At 41.2% G+C, this 18,427-nt stretch overlaps 1 protein-coding gene across 1 annotated transcript in view; it reads right to left on the reverse strand.

The window, feature by feature from the left end:
• The window catches only part of cep89 (centrosomal protein 89), a 64,913-nt gene that overhangs the window by 40,039 nt on the left and 6,447 nt on the right, over positions 1-18,427 (reverse strand). The window contains exons 8-16 of the mRNA XM_069661091.1: positions 16,918-17,060; positions 15,237-15,287; positions 13,775-13,858; positions 11,141-11,244; positions 10,621-10,736; positions 8,599-8,779; positions 7,632-7,799; positions 5,362-5,503; positions 1,854-1,943 (exon numbers count right to left, since the gene is read on the reverse strand). Of these exons, the coding sequence (XP_069517192.1) occupies positions 1,854-1,943; positions 5,362-5,503; positions 7,632-7,799; positions 8,599-8,779; positions 10,621-10,736; positions 11,141-11,244; positions 13,775-13,858; positions 15,237-15,287; positions 16,918-17,060 (1,079 nt within the window). The remainder of the gene's footprint in view (positions 1-1,853; positions 1,944-5,361; positions 5,504-7,631; positions 7,800-8,598; positions 8,780-10,620; positions 10,737-11,140; positions 11,245-13,774; positions 13,859-15,236; positions 15,288-16,917; positions 17,061-18,427) is intronic.

The raw sequence follows: 18,427 nt of genomic DNA on the forward strand, positions 1-18,427 counted from the left end.
ATAAAATTGGCAGATCTGCTGAGATGTTTTTCCCCGCTGAGGCTTGACTGACAGGAGCTGCTGACAGCCGGATCACACAGAGAGCGCTGGCCCTGGAGAAAGGCCCGAGCACCGCCAGACTAATGTCTTGTTCACATTTGGCACAACAAACAAGTCCAGGAGGGCTGAACAAGGTGAGACTGCAGGACATCTGTCGACTACAGAGGTGACTATCAAACAAAAATGGCAGAACACGTATGAAAGGTTGCCATCGTGATTCACTGAAATAGTCTCATTTTGTTACCATGGAAGGAGATTGGACACACGCTGTTTCTGTCACCGAATAGATGAGGAGAAAAAAGATGCCTGTCTGTCTACAATTATTTAGTCCCATGCTAGTGTCTACTACAGCTTTAGACAAAAATCCAACTACGACAGTACAACAACAGTGATTCATTTTCAAATGAATAACGTATTAAGGCACTTTTTATATTAAAGCTATGGACAGCCAGGGGAACCTGACAAACACACACATGCACACTGAAAAAAAAACTCACTTAAACACACTTAAATAAAGCCAATATAAACGGATGTGCACAAAGCAAGACCAGCAAAAATTTAAACCTTCAAACTTTCTTGAGAATATTAAATTCAAGTCGATAATCGACCGTCAAAAAGTCCTTTTCCACGTGCTGCACTGTCACAGAAAGAGAAACCGTTTTTTGGGGATTTACTTGTTACTAACGGGTCTTACCTTTGTCGAATTTTCAACATCATGAAGCAGATTTGTAAGAAGTAAAAATTCAAGCTTTGTCAGGTCTGTCCTCAAGAGGAGAAGAAACGGAGGTCAGATCAATCTGATGCGTTCAAGGAAGTCGGGAAATCTTCGGACGGCTTTCGTGACACAACGTCAAGGGAATTAATCTCAAATTAAATTTGAGCTCTAGAACAGATTGTTAGCTGAACTTGCTGCAGATGTCTGTTTATAGAGATTAATAAGATGCTAAATCGTCGTCAGATGGGAGCCGGGATGTCATTGCGGTGGATTACGTTCCTCCTGCTTTTGCTCTCCTCATGGACTGTTTCTGCTGCAGACGACGCAGCCTGCTGATACGTAATTGGTGTCAATATAATCAGAACATTCTACATTTCTATGTAGAATCTGTAAATAGAGATTACCAAGCAGTTGACCACTAGTACAACCCCAGTGGTATCAGCTAGCAGCAGGACAAGACACAGCAACAGAAAGTAATCAATAGCAGTAGTATTGTAGATGTAATCAAACAATGTGTGATTGCTTGTAAGGTCCTGTTTATTGCCACAGATACCAGCAATTAAGCACCATAGAAGCAGAAGTGTTACAGTGATACCACAAGATCGACCAGGACACACTGTTCCACTGTTATAATGGCTGATTTTTATCTTTACAAAGGTGTTTTCTCCACATGTGATGGGAAAATTAAGTCCTAGAGACTCCAATGAGCTCATCTTGAGAGATGGCAATCTGAGGGACACAAGTGTCCATTAAAGTATGCTCTCTTAGAGGTGGAAACCAATTGTAGGAGCGCAGTGGAGTGGGCTGATCAATAAGAAGTAGATTGGAGGGTTATCTTAGGCTAAATGAATTTCAGGTAAAATGTTGTGCTCCATTCAGGTTCAGCGAGGCACCAGCTGTAGGCCATAATATACTGGCAAAGAGTCTCCTCATCAATGAAACAGATTAGAGCTTCTCAGGTTGTTTCATATTTCATATTTAGCCAGTGAGAAACAAACCAAACCAATTCAAAGTCACCGAGTAACTTCTACTCGTGAAAAAATAGGCCTTTTAGGGGAGTTAATTATAGAGTGAATGCTGTTTGAATAAAGGAACTCACTTTGACGTCTTCCTGGAGTTTCCCAAATCGGGCCGTGCCTTTCAGAATCCTGCCGATGAATCTCTGCTTCTCCTGCTGGAGGACCGAGGCCTGCGGAGGAAGAGAGGGGAGAGGGGAGGTTACTGATCTAAGAGAGGAGCACAGAGGGGGGAATGAATGCACATTTGGATGAAGGAGAGGAGGGAAAGGAGGGATTGTGGGAAAGGTAGATGAAGAAAAAGAAGAAAAGACAGGTGAAAATGTTGCAATTCTGCGGTAGTCCTATATGAGACACAAGAACTTCCAGTAATTTAACAAAGCAATGGTCTGGAACTGTAGGTGTGCAGAGAAATGATATGGACCTTCTGCAGATGTATTTCTCTGCCTATAAAACGCAGGTACAGATCTGTATCTAACTCTGTTAAAATAAAGTTGTGACTGGAGGAAAATGCTGTTAAACTGCACCAAAAGTAAATGTTTCAGGTCATAGTTTGCTCATCTTCAACTAATCATCCAGAGATGCACAATTTTCATTGTTTGAAGCAGATAACCGATAATTAACCAAACCGATTTGGTTAACGATTATTTACCACTTTTGCACCTCAAAAGGTTTATAACTTGTAGTTTACACAGCTGAGGGTAAAAAAAGGATTAAAGTGAGTATAAATGGATCATATAGTAGTCCATTGTTTGATTCACACCTGGGACCTTTACCACACAACGCTGGCGTAAAGCCGCCCAGTGTGTGTTTTTACACAGCATTCCGGCATTGCAAAAGCAGAAAAGTGTGAGCGTGAAAGGTTGTCTGTCTCTATGTGTCAGCCCTGTGATTGACAGGTGATCAGTCCAGGGTGTACCCCTCCTCTCGCCCAATGACACCTGGGATAGGCTCCAGCCCCCCGAGACCCTGAACAGGATAAATGGTACAGAAAATGGATGGATGAAGATAACTGTACTTATACTTCAGTTGAGCCTTTCTCTTTAAATCTGCTCAGAGAAAAAGCTCTCCTGCTCACCTCATGTGGCGTGGCAACAACCCGGCAAATAACAAATAATTATGTCTTTACTGAGGGCATACACACACACACACACACGCACACGCGCACACACACACATGCACACACGCACACACACCGTGGTGGTCACCCTGTCCTCATCCAGACAAATCAGTTCTGGTTAGTTTTAGACTGGCTGCCTCTGATACGGTGTCAGTCTGACCTTCTACACATGATGGGCTCTTGTTTATCCTCTAAAAGTTTTCTATTGCAAACTCCCTCAATCCTTTACAGAAAAAAACCCTCTCTGTTCCTCAGCCACACGAGCAAAGTACTTCATACTTGATCATTCTGTTGGTTTAAGATCAGCTCTATTCTGTGACATCTAATTGCTCTGATTACATATTCATCTAACATTGCAGAGCACCGCCTCCAGTAAATGAACAAAATAAGAGAGCACTCTGTCTGAACAGTAAATGTATGAATAACTATAAAAGAGGAAATTATGATTCAGTTTTCTGTCCAGATGCATGAATGATCAAGGCTCTGAAATGACTAAATGCTCTCTTGTGATTTTCTAAGAGTCTTCACTTCATCAAAACATGGCCCAATGGCAAGTTCAAGTTGTATTAATCTGTGCTTTTTCCATTTAGTCTTTAATACAACCACCAGAAGATGATTACCACAATTTTATAAGTAAACATCATTTTTTGCCTTTTCTCTAAAAATTGGATAGAATAGAATAAATATGTGGCGAGGAATTGGAACATTTTGGACTCCAACCTTTTCACACCTCTAGTCAGGTCTGGATTTAATAAGATGTACACTACAATTACAAACCTAAAATTACTTCTATTTGTGTTCTGCAAGTGAGGGAGCGCTCAGTAGGCGTACTTCAGTGCTGGGATACTCACACAGATTAAAACTTTGAAATGAAATGTAATTTAAGTTGATTCCAAAACATTGCCTGAGACGTTTCATCTATGCACTTATTCTGCATGGATGGGATGGATAACTGAAGTCTCAGACAGCAGCAGGTGAAGGCTTGAGACAACACTGACAAGGCTGATGTCTCACCAAAGAAAAGAGGTAACTGCAGCTAAATGCACATGAAATGTCTTATTAGTGTGGTGCAATTACTAGCCTGTGTTGACTCTGCACATCTTGGAGTTTAAATTCATGTTCTATGAACCAAATGCCACAATTTTCCATCCTCTGTATGTTCGTAATTTGTAAAGTCTGACTGGTAATTAACTGGAATCATACTGATTCTCACTGACCGTGATACAGTATTTGCTCAGATCATAAATGCGATTTTGATTCAAATAGATTCAGAGTCCTGTGAGTTATGTTATACAATATCAAAAGGCCATTTAGTTTTCCTCATGATAGTAGTTCCTGTTTTTATTGAGCTGTCTGTTTACATGTTTTTATTTAGCCTTGTGCATGAATTGGGGGACGGGGATGCTGATTGTTTTTATTTCTTTTCTGTCTGTGTAAAGCACTTTGTGCTACATTTTAGATATAAGAAAAGTGCTATACAAATACAGTATGATTGATTGACATGACAATCAGAATAGAACTGGTGACATGTATCATAAAGATGATGATATGGACTGTTTTACACATGTGAAGAATTTCCACACACATACACCTTTTTTAGCAGCAGCCATTTAACAGATTACGCTTAGCAGGTAAAGCCCAAATTAAAACAAAGTATACACAATGGCTGAGGTTCAACGAGGAAGCACAGGAAGGACCCTGAAGCCAGCTCACCTTTAAGAGAAATAAAAGAATACAGTTGATTTTTAAGCTGTCAATTACATATGTTATTTCCCTGCTATGACATGCCAAAATGTCTGCTTAATCAGTTACAGTCATCATTTCACCTGCTCTTATTTGCAGTATCATCCCTGCATCTCACTGCTTACATGAAGTATGCACCTCAGGTGACAGATAAAACTGCACCTGTTGAATAAATGACACACACGACTCCAGGCACAAAACACAAGGTTCAAAATCTGCCCTGAGAGTTTTCTGTCTCTGTGGATCAACAGTCATCAGCCATATGCTGCACAGCTGCTCCTCACTACTCAACAGTTCCTCAGTACTCATCATGCATTTGTTAGACTGTCTGTGCTGCTGACGCATTTGACTGACTCCTGAATGAGTCTGGGCCCTACCAGCTTTCCTAAATACAAATATAACAAATCACCATAAGTACTCTGCCTTAAAAGCCCACCTGTTGAGTTTTGGTGTCTGCATTTAAATGTAATCATCTGTTACCCACTAACCAAGCTGTCACTTTTATAACAGCCTTAAAGTTGAGTAAAAACTAACTTGCTAGTATGTTTTTGTGCTGTAAAAAAATCATCTGTGTGTTTGTGTCAGCACTAACATGTTAAATTAACAGCTGTGTAATACCTTGTTTCAGGGCACTTCCGTCATTGCAAGGGTGTCAGTAGTACCATATGTATTATGTGCACCATGTCTTACGCAGAATCTGTCTACAGTATCAGTAGCATCAATCTTACCATCTGTAACAGTTGGTCTCTCTCCTTGGAAACGTGCTCCGCCACAGAAATGACAGCTCCCATGTATTCCCGAGTCTTCTCCTCCTTCAGCACACACTCCTCCTTCTGTCGCTTCATCACACTCATCCTGCTCTCGGCTTTCCTGGATGACAGAAAAACAGGAGAAGAGTGTATTAGGTCAAAGCGAGTTAAAGAATGAGGGAGAAAAAAGATGTGGGGAAAGTAAACAATGTGTGTGAAAGGAAAAGAGGCGAGAAGGAAAAAGATTCAGGAAAAGTGTTGGAGAGAAAGATCTATCGGGGTTTGACAAAAAGTGAAAGGGGAGATCAAATGGTTGAAACAGGGATTACAAGAGAGACAATAAATTAACTGGTGGATATCTTGTGACTCTGTCATCTTGATGTGAGCAGGCTGTTTGTTAATCAAACACCTTCAGACAATGTTCACACTTCAGAAAGTCGGCATTAATCTCAGCTCAGGTCTACGGGGAGCGGAGGAATGTTCCATAGACCAGGACAGATTTAAGAGCAGCTGTAATCCCTGACAGAAATAAATGGTGCACTGCAGGAAAACAACCTGATCTGACCTACGGTAAGGTGCATAATGCTGCTGAAATACAACGCTGGCTGCTTCAGGTTATGTCTCTGCAGTTTGTTTAATGACCTTCTTGCAGCAGGACTTCTGTGATCATTTCTATAAAACTTTTTGAGTGGAGTGAGGATACTTTTGAACATGTAATACAACTCAGGAGAGAGGTCATGATCCTCATCTTCCAAGTAAGTGGCTCTGAGCATGGTTGTCAAAGCCGTCACACTGGAGACCTTTTCTGCAACCAGGGGAGAAGCCATCAGCTCTAATCTCACTTCAGGACAAACTGGGGGTAATAATCAGGGGCCTGAATGCTATTTGATTTGATCCAGAGGTTGACGATTTGAATAATGGTGGACTTAAATTAGATTTAACTAGGTCACACTTTGATTAAGTAATTACAAGCCAAACATTAAAGGTCCTGCATACCCAATCAGATGTTTTATTTAGTCCTGGCTGATTGCACCTCTGTCCAGGTTTAATTGTGGCTCTGCTGATGATTATGTGACGTAACTAACTTGCATGTTTCAATAATTAGGAGTAGGGCTGGGCAATATGACAATATGTATCGTTAAAACAATATGAAAATGCCTATCATATGTGTTTTTCTGAAGCGTCTCTATCGTGATGTCACAAAACCAACGGCTGAACGGCTTTAGGGCATTTTTTTTCGTCATTTTGACAATTTTTTATGTTGTAATTCTTGCACTCCAGTCCAGAAAAGGAAGCAAAAACAAAAACTAAGTACTCTTCCCTGTCAAGTATTTAAATCACACAGGATTATTCGTAGACTAATCATTTGTTAATTACCAGAAAACATGATATATCGGGATAAATGTCGTTATCGAGATATGAATAAAATCCTACATCGTGATACAGGATTTTGACCATATCACCCAGCCTAATTAGGAGTAATTAAAAAGTGTGAAGTGACCTAATGGGTGCAACAAAACCAACAGGAAATTGAGGGAAATGTCGATTTAAATAGTGTTTGCATGCCGGACCACTCTGCACAAACCTGTGTGATTGCACAACGGGTGTAAAGAGGGTTTTAATAATTACATTCTTCTGCATTTAACATCATAACTAAAAGACAAAATATGTTTTGGAGGTGGCAGTATATTGTAACAAACCGCTAAATATCAATCACAGAAGAATTAGACCGATGCCAACGACAGTGTTGTGGCTTATTTCTAAACTGATCTACATATTGCAGAGCTTTGTGCTGATGAAGAACTGATAATAAAATATGCAAAATTATGTTAGATGGATCAGTGTTGACAGCAAAGTTTAGTCTTATCAGCAGTAAGTACACTAGCCCCTTTTACACTGCCTTTTCACGGCGGGATTATTAAGCCTTTGTAACGTTTAGTCTTCTATGTAAAATGCAGGGAGGCGGAATGGTGGGGGGAAATCTGACTTTTCCTTAACCCTTTAAGTTGATGTCATTGTTTCAACAGCTTTTAGTTGTAACATGAAACACAACATGTCTGTGAGTTATTGAGCAAAGTTGGATCCTCATTTGCTTTGTTTATTAAAGGGTGTATTACTGTATGTTTGAAGAACTATTGGACATGACTGTAGCTTAAACAGGTGTTTATTATGTGTTAGGTGTTAAACACTTCTTCTAAAGGACCAACTGGCAAAGTTATATCAGACACAGACAGCAGTATATTTAGTACCTGTTAGCTTGTTTCGTGAGCTCCAGCTCAGTCTCCATTCTCTTCACATCAGCAGACAGGTTGGCTTTGTGCAGAGCCAGACTCCTATTTTCCTCCTGCAGGCTGGACAATCTTACCAGCAAGTCCTCCATCTCACTCTTATTCCTGCTCTCCTGCTGCTCCAATTGCCTGGAAGCCAAGAGCAGATTGTACAGCACATTATAACACAACATCTGGTCCGAATACTTTCAACACAGTGTATCCATTACTAAATAATGTAACAGCCTACCACAGAGATTTGTCCCAGTTTTAAAATTCTGCAAACTTCTACCCTTGTACTACTAATTTTGACAAACTTGTGGAGATCTTTGTTTTCTGTAGAATCCCACAGGCCTTCTTTCTCACCGCTATCAGATATAATTTAGCAATTAGAGCTATGAATCCGCTCTAGCTCATCAACTAATTTGTCACATCCCAGTAGCCGTCTCCTTTGCAATTCAGAATGCCATGCTTCAGGAGCTGCACTTGTTTGTTGTGGTTTTATCTGCTGCAGATCAATGCTAAACTGAGTTAGTCATATTTAATTGAACTAAAGCTGAACTGAGGTGAACTCTGGGCAAACCTGTTGGAAAGAAATCAATGATGAGTCCAGGCGTTTAGCATCTTTAGATTAGATAGTGGAAAAAGAATGGTTCACCTCTACAAAACAAAATAATAATTCAGACCCTTCAATGCTTATTTGTTTGGCCTTTTATGCCTGTATTAGGGTGAGAGGACAGTGGATAGTTTTGGAAACAGGGGGAGAGAGATTGGGGGATGACAAGTGACAAAGGGCCGAGGGTATGAGATGAACCCGGCCCGCCACATTGAGAACTATAGCCTCTGTATATGGGCCGCACGATTTAACCGCTGAACTAAACCGGCACCATGTTCATATTTGTTCATACTGATCAAACATAATTGATTAAATAGGACATAGAAGCTGTACCGTCTGAGTTTCCCAGCAATGTTGCAGTGTTCATCCCAGCTGACTGAGTCCTTCAGGCGGGCCTGCAGAACCTGCACCTCCCTCACATTTTTCTGCAGCTCCCTCCTGCTCTCCTCCAGGTCGTCCTGCAAACACTGCTTTTCAGCCTCTAACAACATCAGCTGCTTTGACATCTTGGAAACTACAGAAAGAGAAGAGAGTCAGGGAAGTACAATGTAAAAGTGAAAACAGTCAAATGAAAGCAACAGAGAGATGGATGCAGGGCCACAGAAACAAATATTCTTCATGTTTGGATTTCAAGTTTCCTGTTAAACTTTAACCACGGGTGGTTTTCCCTTGCACATTTGAGATTGGTTTCTTATGAATAAAATGATTGAATTTTCCCTCTAAGGCCCTACCAGTGCTGGCAGCAGCCCTTGGTATTTTACAGAACATTCATGCACGGTGCAGGAGGAGGAGAGTCACAAACAGATGGGAGGTTCATACAAATGAGGCATTGCAAAGTGAGGAGTTAGTATTTTGATGCATTTTTCATGAAATTAGTAGGATTATTAGTGTATCTGATATACAGTATATACTTTATTTTCCTTCAGTTCAGTGCAGTACCAGTGTACACCACCATTAAACAGCATCAGCTGAATTCCTCTCTATTGTCAGATACATGACACCAGCTTGCTACAAGATAACCATAGACACATCCCCAACATCAGACTGATCGGTGATGTCTTTTTTCCCTGCCTGTTTATGGGAGAGGCCGCTCATTCTCATTCATGTCGGCGCATCGGCTCGTCACCTGAATGTATCCCCGCTGCTCTGTCAGTTATAAGCTGGTCAAAGTCTGCAGGAACTTGCGGTGTGGTGTTTGTTGTCTGTTGAAGTGTAAAATGTTCTAAAATCAGTATGAGCTGCTGTTTATATGAATTCACTGAGTATGGATTGCAGTCACTAATAGCACCATGAATTGCGTATCATTTGCTCAGCTATCTGCTCCGTCTCAAGGTCCGATTCCCAAATCATATTGTGTTGCTGTGCTCTCATCATGACGGAGATCAATTCTGTCACATACAGATGATGAGGTGGAAGGGGATGGGGCATGTCCCACCAATTTATTGTGAAGTTGAGGCTTGATAGATGTGATAGACGTTTAACCGTTTGGAACAAAGCTTCCTCCCTGGAGTAAGCCTCCAAGAGCAGCTCGTCCAGATAACAAACACTGTCATCTGCGTCGTGCGTAACGGCCCAGACCGCCTTGTGGTGGCCGTATGTGCCAGGGTTGAGCCTCGGACAGCCCCGTACTGATTTAACCCCTGGTTATAACAATGACAGTAATGTCAAAGTAATAGTTACAGACTGTCATAACTGAAAATGTAGTTGTAGGTCATCCAGAGGGTGAATTGTTGTGGATGTTTGTTGTTGTCAGTACGTGGCTGTCCGAGTTATTATCCCGTGGCCACGCATTATTTTTTCCTCAGATGTCACCTGAGGGGCTCCGCAGAAAATGCCTTTGGAAGCAAATGCTGCTGTGTTAAATACTAAATAACCCGAATCCAAACAAACTGAACTTCAGAACCAAATCTGGGGACAACGTGTGCACTTAGAGGCAGAGCACGCTCACGTTGTTTGGTCTCATCTTGCTGCCTTTAATGTTCAAGCCACCTCTAACTTTTGTGCTGTAAAACTGGAAAAATAAAGAAAATAAAAAAGATACAAAATAACAATTTAAAACTGATATAGAGTAAAATTATATAATGAAATAAAAAGCATCACATTATGTTGATCACATTAAATTACATATATAATTGTATGACCATTATACTAATTAACTGGTAATGCACGAGAAAAGCGATGCGACTGTCTGAGAGTTATCACCTCATCCTCTCGTCAATCATACCCCAGCCTGTTAACGCATCGCGCTGCTGCACATGCATGAACCAAAATAGCAGGTACACTTGGACGCCCCCACACAATATGTATGCCCAAGAAGCTTCAATATGTCTGTGTTGTTACACTTTCACCCAGTACCTTCAGAGTGGTGTCTGCTGTGGCTGGCTTTGGCCTTAACATGCTGAGCCTCGAGCTGATCAATCAGAACCTGGTTCTCCTGCAGAACCAGAAAGGCCTGTTGTTGGAGCTGATGACTGTAGAGACACAGACAGAGAGAGAAAGAGAGAGAGAGACAGACACAAATGTATAATATTCAAATATACAGTTACCTTTATGTACAGTATCTCCTATCGCCTGTATTATGTTGCTCTATGTATGCTGTATGATATTGTGTTATATTGTATATAGTAGTATTTTCTATATTGTCGTACATTTATATTATTGTATTATGGATACCATTTAAGTTACGGTCTTTCCAATTACATTTCACTCAACATAATCTTAAGTAACAGACCCTGAGAAAGGCTGGCAGTCGAGCAGAAGAGAATAAAAGGTAGTATTTCATTTTCACCACATCAGGGGAATGTGTGCCGACAGCCGAGTGTGTGCTGACAGGGCAGAATCAATACGCACACACACAGAGTATATTACTTCTTACCAGTCCTTCTGGCTGACCCCTCCGATCTTTGCAATTTCATCATGGAGTCGCTCATTTTCTTTGATTACCTCCTCTACATGAACTCGCAACTTTTTCACTTCCTCCTGTGGCAGGCAGACAAAGACACAAAGGGGCCTCGGGTTTTAACAACGCAATAACATTTAAAATTGGGAACACCAAAAAATAAATCTTCTACACCGCTGCCAACCCTTATCAAAGGAGTCAACCCAGCCAGACATCACTCTTGACAGCAGCAACAGCTTAGCAAACTTAACTCTTGTTTTAACCGGGGTATCTTACGCTGCATGGCTAACCGGCTCTGGTGAAGGGCAACCTCAAATGATCAGTTTTAAACATCAATAGAGTCGTCTTACCTTCAGGATCCTTCAGTCAATCAATCAACCTTTATTTACATGGACTGATTTTACAACAAAGTGACATGTAATAAAGAGAAATCAATATTCCTATCATTTTGCTGGTTTCAGACTTGTTCTTTCCTCTTATAACAGAGCCTCTAACAAACACTGATACAGTTTATGCTGGTATATTATTGATGATTTTAGCAGCAGATTAATTGCATAAATGTATTCTATTCCCAAAGGGATTCCTGTCGGTGTTGATGCTTTTTACACTCATGTTTCATCACCGCAGCTTTGAATAACATGAGACGACTGTGTGATTAGTACAGGATTTATATCCTCTCTTGGCTTTCACTAGTGAATAATCCACACACTGTGCACTTCTATTATAAATACAACATTTCAGTCAGATAGACCTCATCAGGCATCAACTACTTTTTGCTCATCTCTCTGAAACAATCTTATTTTACTTTTAAGTTTAAAATGTGGCAGATATACTCTGAGGAAAGGAGGAAAAAATTAACTCCTAAACGTCTTCATTGTCACGTCTCTGGGCGAGTACATTTTCATGTCTTGTGTTTCCTGTTGTTTGGATACTCCCCTAATGTCTCATTTCACATCCTCCACTTCCTGCCCTCCTGAGTTTCCTGCCTGTGTGATTACCTTCCCCATCCTAATCTCTATTTACAGATTGTACATAGAAATGTAGAGTCTGTAGATAGGGACGTGGATTTTAGGGATGGCAAGTGTTCTGGTTGTAGTACGCTTATAGTCAAGTAATATTGAATCACGTATCAGCTGGCTGTGGCGTATGCAGGAAAAACTGCCCGTGTGGAGAGCAAAACAGCTAACAGCTAATCTGCTCTAGATCAATAATTCAACTTGGAATAAATTCCCTTGACACGGTGTTAAAAAAGCAGTTCAGTGTTCAGATTTCCCCGACTTCCTCAAATGCATCAGAAATGATCGATCCGACCTCCGTTCAACAAACGAGCATTTTAAAAGTCCTTTTCTTCTCCTCTTGAGGACAGACCTGACAAAGCTTCATTTTTACTTTTTAATAATCTGCATCATGATGTTGAAATTCCAGCAAAGGTAAGACCCGTTAATTAAAGTGAATCACAAGAAAAACAGGTTCTTTTTCTGTAAACAATGCAGCACACGGAAAAGAAAGTCCTGACTGGAAGTTGTTTACCGCTAACCGCTTGCTACACGCCTGACATGTTCACCTTTGTCCCCAGAGGCTTCTTGGTCATCAGCTGATGAGATCCGACTTTGTCCCCGCCCTAATGTGTTTTACCTGCTTCTACTGGGTTTATGAGTTGCTCTCCTTCTGTGCCAGTTCATCTTGTTCCCTCGAGACAGTGAGCGATCATCTAACCTTTTTGCGTTTTTGGACTTTGCCTTTTGCCTGTTGAATTGGATATTTTTGCCTGTTTGATTGACTTCTTGTGTACCAAACTTTGTGATTAAATTGACTTTTTTCATACATCCTGAGTCCTCGTCTCTGGTTCAGAATTGACATTCATAGCCTTGCTATTTTATACTTTTGAAATTGTTTTTAAAGAAGTGTCTCTACAGTTTATTTGTTCCTAGTAATGGGATTATACTGGTTATATCACTTTTTTCCTGTCACTACAACTGTTGCTTTTCACTGAAACCACCTCTTTCATACTCGTAGCTGCATGGCCCTTGTTTGGCTCAGTAATAACAGGTAACCACAGAAGACAGACTAATGTGAACTGGCCCCTGTTAGTGGATTTGTTCCCCCCCTCAATGTGGAACTGGATCACCATGATGCAAATTAACGTTCTGAGGCACAATTAAGTGGCCGGTTTACTTTTACAGTCTACAGTCTGTCACTGAAATACTTTTTTATTTGTATCAGCAGAAGGCGTAGGACTATTTACATTATTGTAATATCATGTTATAAATATAAGCTTCCATTTAGATTCATCAACAGCTAAATCAGTTTAAAAGAAATACACTTACTGTTTTATGGGAGTATGTATGATCAACTTCCAGGCACTCAGTGTATTAAAATTACATAAAAATGAAAAAACTACCTTCAGAAAAATATCGGATTTTGGCTAAAGTAATTTGTCCACCAAATGGTATTGCAGGTTTTTGATCCCATGCATTTCAAATATAGACAGCTCATTTGCAGTCTGCTGCCTGTCTCACAGCCCATGGCACATTCCCATGAGTGATGAGACGACAGATGACTGAGGAAATAAGACCCTTCTGCACATGCACAGAATGTCTCACACTTTACCTCAGTGATTTGTAGAAGTGCATCTTTCTCGTTCATCCTGTCTTCATACGCCAGCAGCAGAGGAGATAAATGCTTCATGTCAAGCTACAGAAAATGGAAATAATCCAAATTAGCTACCACAGTGGTTGTCAAACATTTTCAACGAACCCTAAACTAACACAAATTAGCCCACAGATTTTTTTCCAGGTTTCCCCATCTCATAATAATTTTACTTTCAGGTGTTGCATTACAAAAAAGAATTGAAACCCATGACCAAAGCAGTCACATTCACTCAATGTGGTGCTTATGCATGTAATTATTGCAGCTTTGACCCCTTGAATCTGCCCTTAAGGAAATCTGAGGGTTCTTTTTGCAATGTTCGTTTGAACCTCATACCAGTCTGTCATACCAGCAGCTTGTCAGCAGACTCAGCAGGTATAATTTTCAGTGCTGTCAGGTGATTAAATGAATTAATTGAATTAATTTCAGGCTTTGTAATGAATTAAAGATTTTTGTGAGAAGCACCACATCACATGTAGACTTACTCAGTCTGGATTACCCTGTTTCTAGAAGGTTACACCTTACTTCCACACTTTAACTGCACTCTCTTCTTCACCTTATTAAGTCTTAATTCAGCTACTTTAATCTGATCACTTTGCTCCCCTTCATTTCCCCAACACACCTGCACCTCTGCACACAGCTGCTGTTTTATTTTGACAATTCTTACCACATTTATAAAAATCTGCATTTCATGGGTTGGAAATGGCTCAAACAATCCATCTATGGTTTTAGATCAGCCCTGGACCTTGCCAGCTGATGGTGACGTAGAGGCGACTGTTTGAGACTAAACTACGTCATGAAATTTATATTTAAAAAAAGAATGTTAACGCCTGTCAATCACAAACTCCCACTGCTGTGGCGAGCAGGCTGCCCGATTAGCCACTGTTCCTTGCTGCTGCCACCAGGCCAGCCCCGCCCGCCCCTGACTGCCTGCGCAGTGCTGCTGCGTATGGGACAAGAGGAGAGAGGACAGAGAGCAACTCTGCGCTGTTGGCAGAGGAGCCGTGAACTGCGATTACTCTGAGCAGCATACATGTGAATTAATTACAATATAATATATTTCACTGGTCTGAAAATGTCACAAAATGTGTCGCTAGTCGCTTTTTAGAAATAAAGTCGCCAAGAGGGTCTGAAAAGTCGCTAAATCTAGCGAGAAAGTTGCTAAGTTGGCAACACTGGGGGAGGGCATGTCACTGAGCTGCTGGACACACCCACCCCCTCTCAGCCCCTCGCCCACTATGAGCAGTTCTCAAAATTGTGCGTTTGAGTTATGGTCAGACCTGCGGATGCAGTTACTCTTTAAGATTACATTGATTACATACAAAACTAGCCTGCTCTATAAAACAGGTAAACCAGTCATAAGCTAAGCCTACTGTTGTGCTATGCTTAATAATGTAGTGCACAGCAATATAAGAATACTGACCAGCCAGGGAGGAGGAGAGCCTGTTTTAGGTAAGCCGCTGATTCTGGAGCTCTGAGACAATATAGAGACAGAAAATAGAGTTAGTGTATACCATAGTCATTATGACAGCTTTATATGCTTCTCCTCTCTTGATGTTTATATATAAAATGATGTGACCAGAGGATTAAGGTGTAGCAGAGCATTAATAGCATATTATTATAGCGCTACACCAGATCTGAAACAACTCAAGGCAATTAGATGAGCTGCTTCTTGGGTATAGGGGCTTGTATAGGCTCCGTTATAATATATTAAATACCAAAGAACCTTTAGACAAAGTAGACAAAGTTATATTCAGCTTGGCTAATTAAACCAAGTTGCTAATCCTTGATCTTATTGCAGCACAACGCTACTGTCTAATCTCTTCTTTCATGTCTTTCTCTCACAGGCCACACTAAAGCTGTCAGTAATGAGGACGCACAGCTACAGCAGAAACATCTCTGCGTGTGAGGACACAGCATGAGGTAGCCATGATTAAAACCAAAGGCCAGCTTTCGTCTGCCGTGTCGAACACACAACCCAAGGTGGACAGACAGCCGTGAGCAGGAACACGATACTCATTTAGTGCAACAAAGCAGACAGAAGGACAGACAGAGAGAAACCTTGTTTAACGCAGCAGGGCTCTGGATCAAAGGCAGATTTCTATCTGAAAGGCTTTGTTACAAAGAAATGTGGTTTCATGCTTAAGCTTTAAAAAATAAGGCAACGAACTGGGAATATATTATTTTTAAAATAGTATTAAATCAAACTAAGGGGCGGTGAACAGAACTTATGGGGACATTATTAAAGGGCCAGTTCGCCGATTTTCAACCTCAGTCCTATCATGCTATTATGGGGAGCTAATGCCGTTATGATAGGAAAAAAAATCAATTTCCCTCTGTGCCTTTGGAGGACACTATCCGCTTCTCCATTGGGCCCTGGAAAGAGGCCAGGGAGCTTGCTAAACTACACTTCCTCAATCTAGGACGGCCGCCTCCGATGTCATGTCTCATTCAAAATCGTCAGGTTTGAAATGTAGACTGCAGACCTGAAGATTTTTTAGACGATCCACCGGTATATTCTCGTCGTATTTCGAATTCTGTAGCCATTGCCTGCAGCGATCAATGCAGCTGGGCCGTTCCTTTCAGAGGAAGGGGCGCAATGCACACTGGGTGTTGTAGGAATGTAGAATGGGCGAAACCACAAGCTGTTTGAATAACTTTCTCCACATCTATGGCGCCAATTTCAAATATTATTGCTTCTATCGATTACAGAGAACACCAGCTCTGACTGACAGTGGCTTCTTTCCGGGCCGAATTGCTCCTTTCATAACAATTCTAGCTGCCAGAATTAAATGAAAACAGGTATTTATATTTAAATTTGGCAACAAGACTTTTTCTGGTGCATTTTCCTGACATTGAGAAGCTTTCTTATACTAGTTACATCAGCCCTCTAATAGAATTCTCTGTAAGCAAGGAGGGCATAACTATCACATGGGTTCTACGACCAGGTTACAGGAGGTCTCATTCAATCTTAGCAATTCTTGATTTGGATTAGGAGTCATGAATGTGTTTCCACAAAAAAATGCTCATGATAATCCGAACCAAGAGTCAAACAAGATGAGGTACTACTCAGACAGCAGGTGTTATCTTGCAGCTTGTCATACCTCCTGTTTGGACAAAGGTCTGAAGCGGGTTTGGTAGCAGCTCAGCTCCACATTTAGGCGGTGAACTGTCAGTTTGAGGGCGTCATTTTCATCCACCAGCTCCTGAGCGTGGTGCCTCAGATTGTGTAGCTCTGCTTGGCTGCCTGTCAGCACAGAATATCAGGGTATAAATATTTTAGAGACATTCAATTATGCTGTTATTCAGAATACAATAATAGTTCATGCACAAGAACAATGTATAAATCTCAAAAACAAGAAGTGTCAAAATAAAGGGCTTAGTGGCTTCACAATATACAGTACAACAGCAATAGAGAGAGACGTCCTCTGGTACATCCCTGCTGTAAATTCAATGATTGTGCGGCCGTCTTTTTCTTTTAAAATAAACCTTAAATCTCTCGCTGTTTTAAGGCTTGTAAAAGGTGCCAATGTCATTGCTGGCAAAAGGCAGGAGTGGTGAAATCTAACTAAAAAGGAAGTCATCTCTGAGTGTGTATGTCCACATTTCAATATCTCAAGAGAAAGAGCTGGTTATAACACTGACAGATATACAACTGGCACTGAATGCAAGATGCTTCTTCTCACTGAACCAAGGAAGTTATTTTTCCGTTGCAGCATGATTATTGAAAAAACTAGTACTACTAAAGCTACTTCTACTTACTTGAGTGGAAGGCATGAGCCAATTAAGAACCCAATACATTTTAAAGCAGGTCTAGATCTGATTAATAAACAACCAACAATATGGACCATAATGTAACACTACCGTCTGACTTGACACTCAAAGAGTGATCCACTCAGCTCTGAGTCTGAGTGCAGTGAGGGTTTGAGATAATAGGCATCACATCACAGCGAGGTGAGGCTTCAGTGCTCTGACTGACTGAAAGGGACAAAGGTTCATGTGCCGCTCAGTTACACTGGCCAAGAGAGAAGAACAAGCATTCACAGGGCACAGGGATCAGAAGCCACGTTTGATTCAACCAATGGAAGGCTTCCTCAGTTCAACCTAAGTTTAGGCTCACTGGTGAGGTTTCTGTCTGGATTTGGGTAGACGGTAGCTCAGTCCGTAGGGACCGGGGCTTGGGAACCGGAGGGTGGCCGGTTCAAGTCCCGGTACAGACCAAGCATGGGAATTGGGGCTGGAGAGGTGCTGTGTCATTTCCTGAGCACTGCCCTTGAGCAAGGCACCTAATCCCCCACTGCTCGGGGCGCATGTCCATGTGCAGCCCCCTCACTCTGACATCTCTCCATTAGTGCATGTCCATAGAAGCCTGTTTGTGCGTGTGTGTATTTCTGGCCTATGTGTGTGTAGCATGTTTGTAATAATAAGAGTGAAAACATTGAATTTCCCCTCCAGGATTAATAAAGTTTCTCTTCTTCTTCTAAACTAATCTAATTTTCTTCTTTCATATCATTTCGGCAGGTGTTGGCAGGCAAATGTAAAGTCATTACTAAATGGCTGAGGGCCTAATGAGGTCTTTGTTCAACATGGTTTGACTCCTCTTGTGTTCTGCAG

This window comes from Semicossyphus pulcher, unplaced genomic scaffold (assembly GCF_022749685.1).
Source record: "Semicossyphus pulcher isolate SPU_LCO1_2020_fin unplaced genomic scaffold, fSemPul1.0.p SCAF_1, whole genome shotgun sequence".
NCBI classification, from domain to species: Eukaryota; Metazoa; Chordata; class Actinopteri; order Labriformes; family Labridae; genus Semicossyphus; species Semicossyphus pulcher.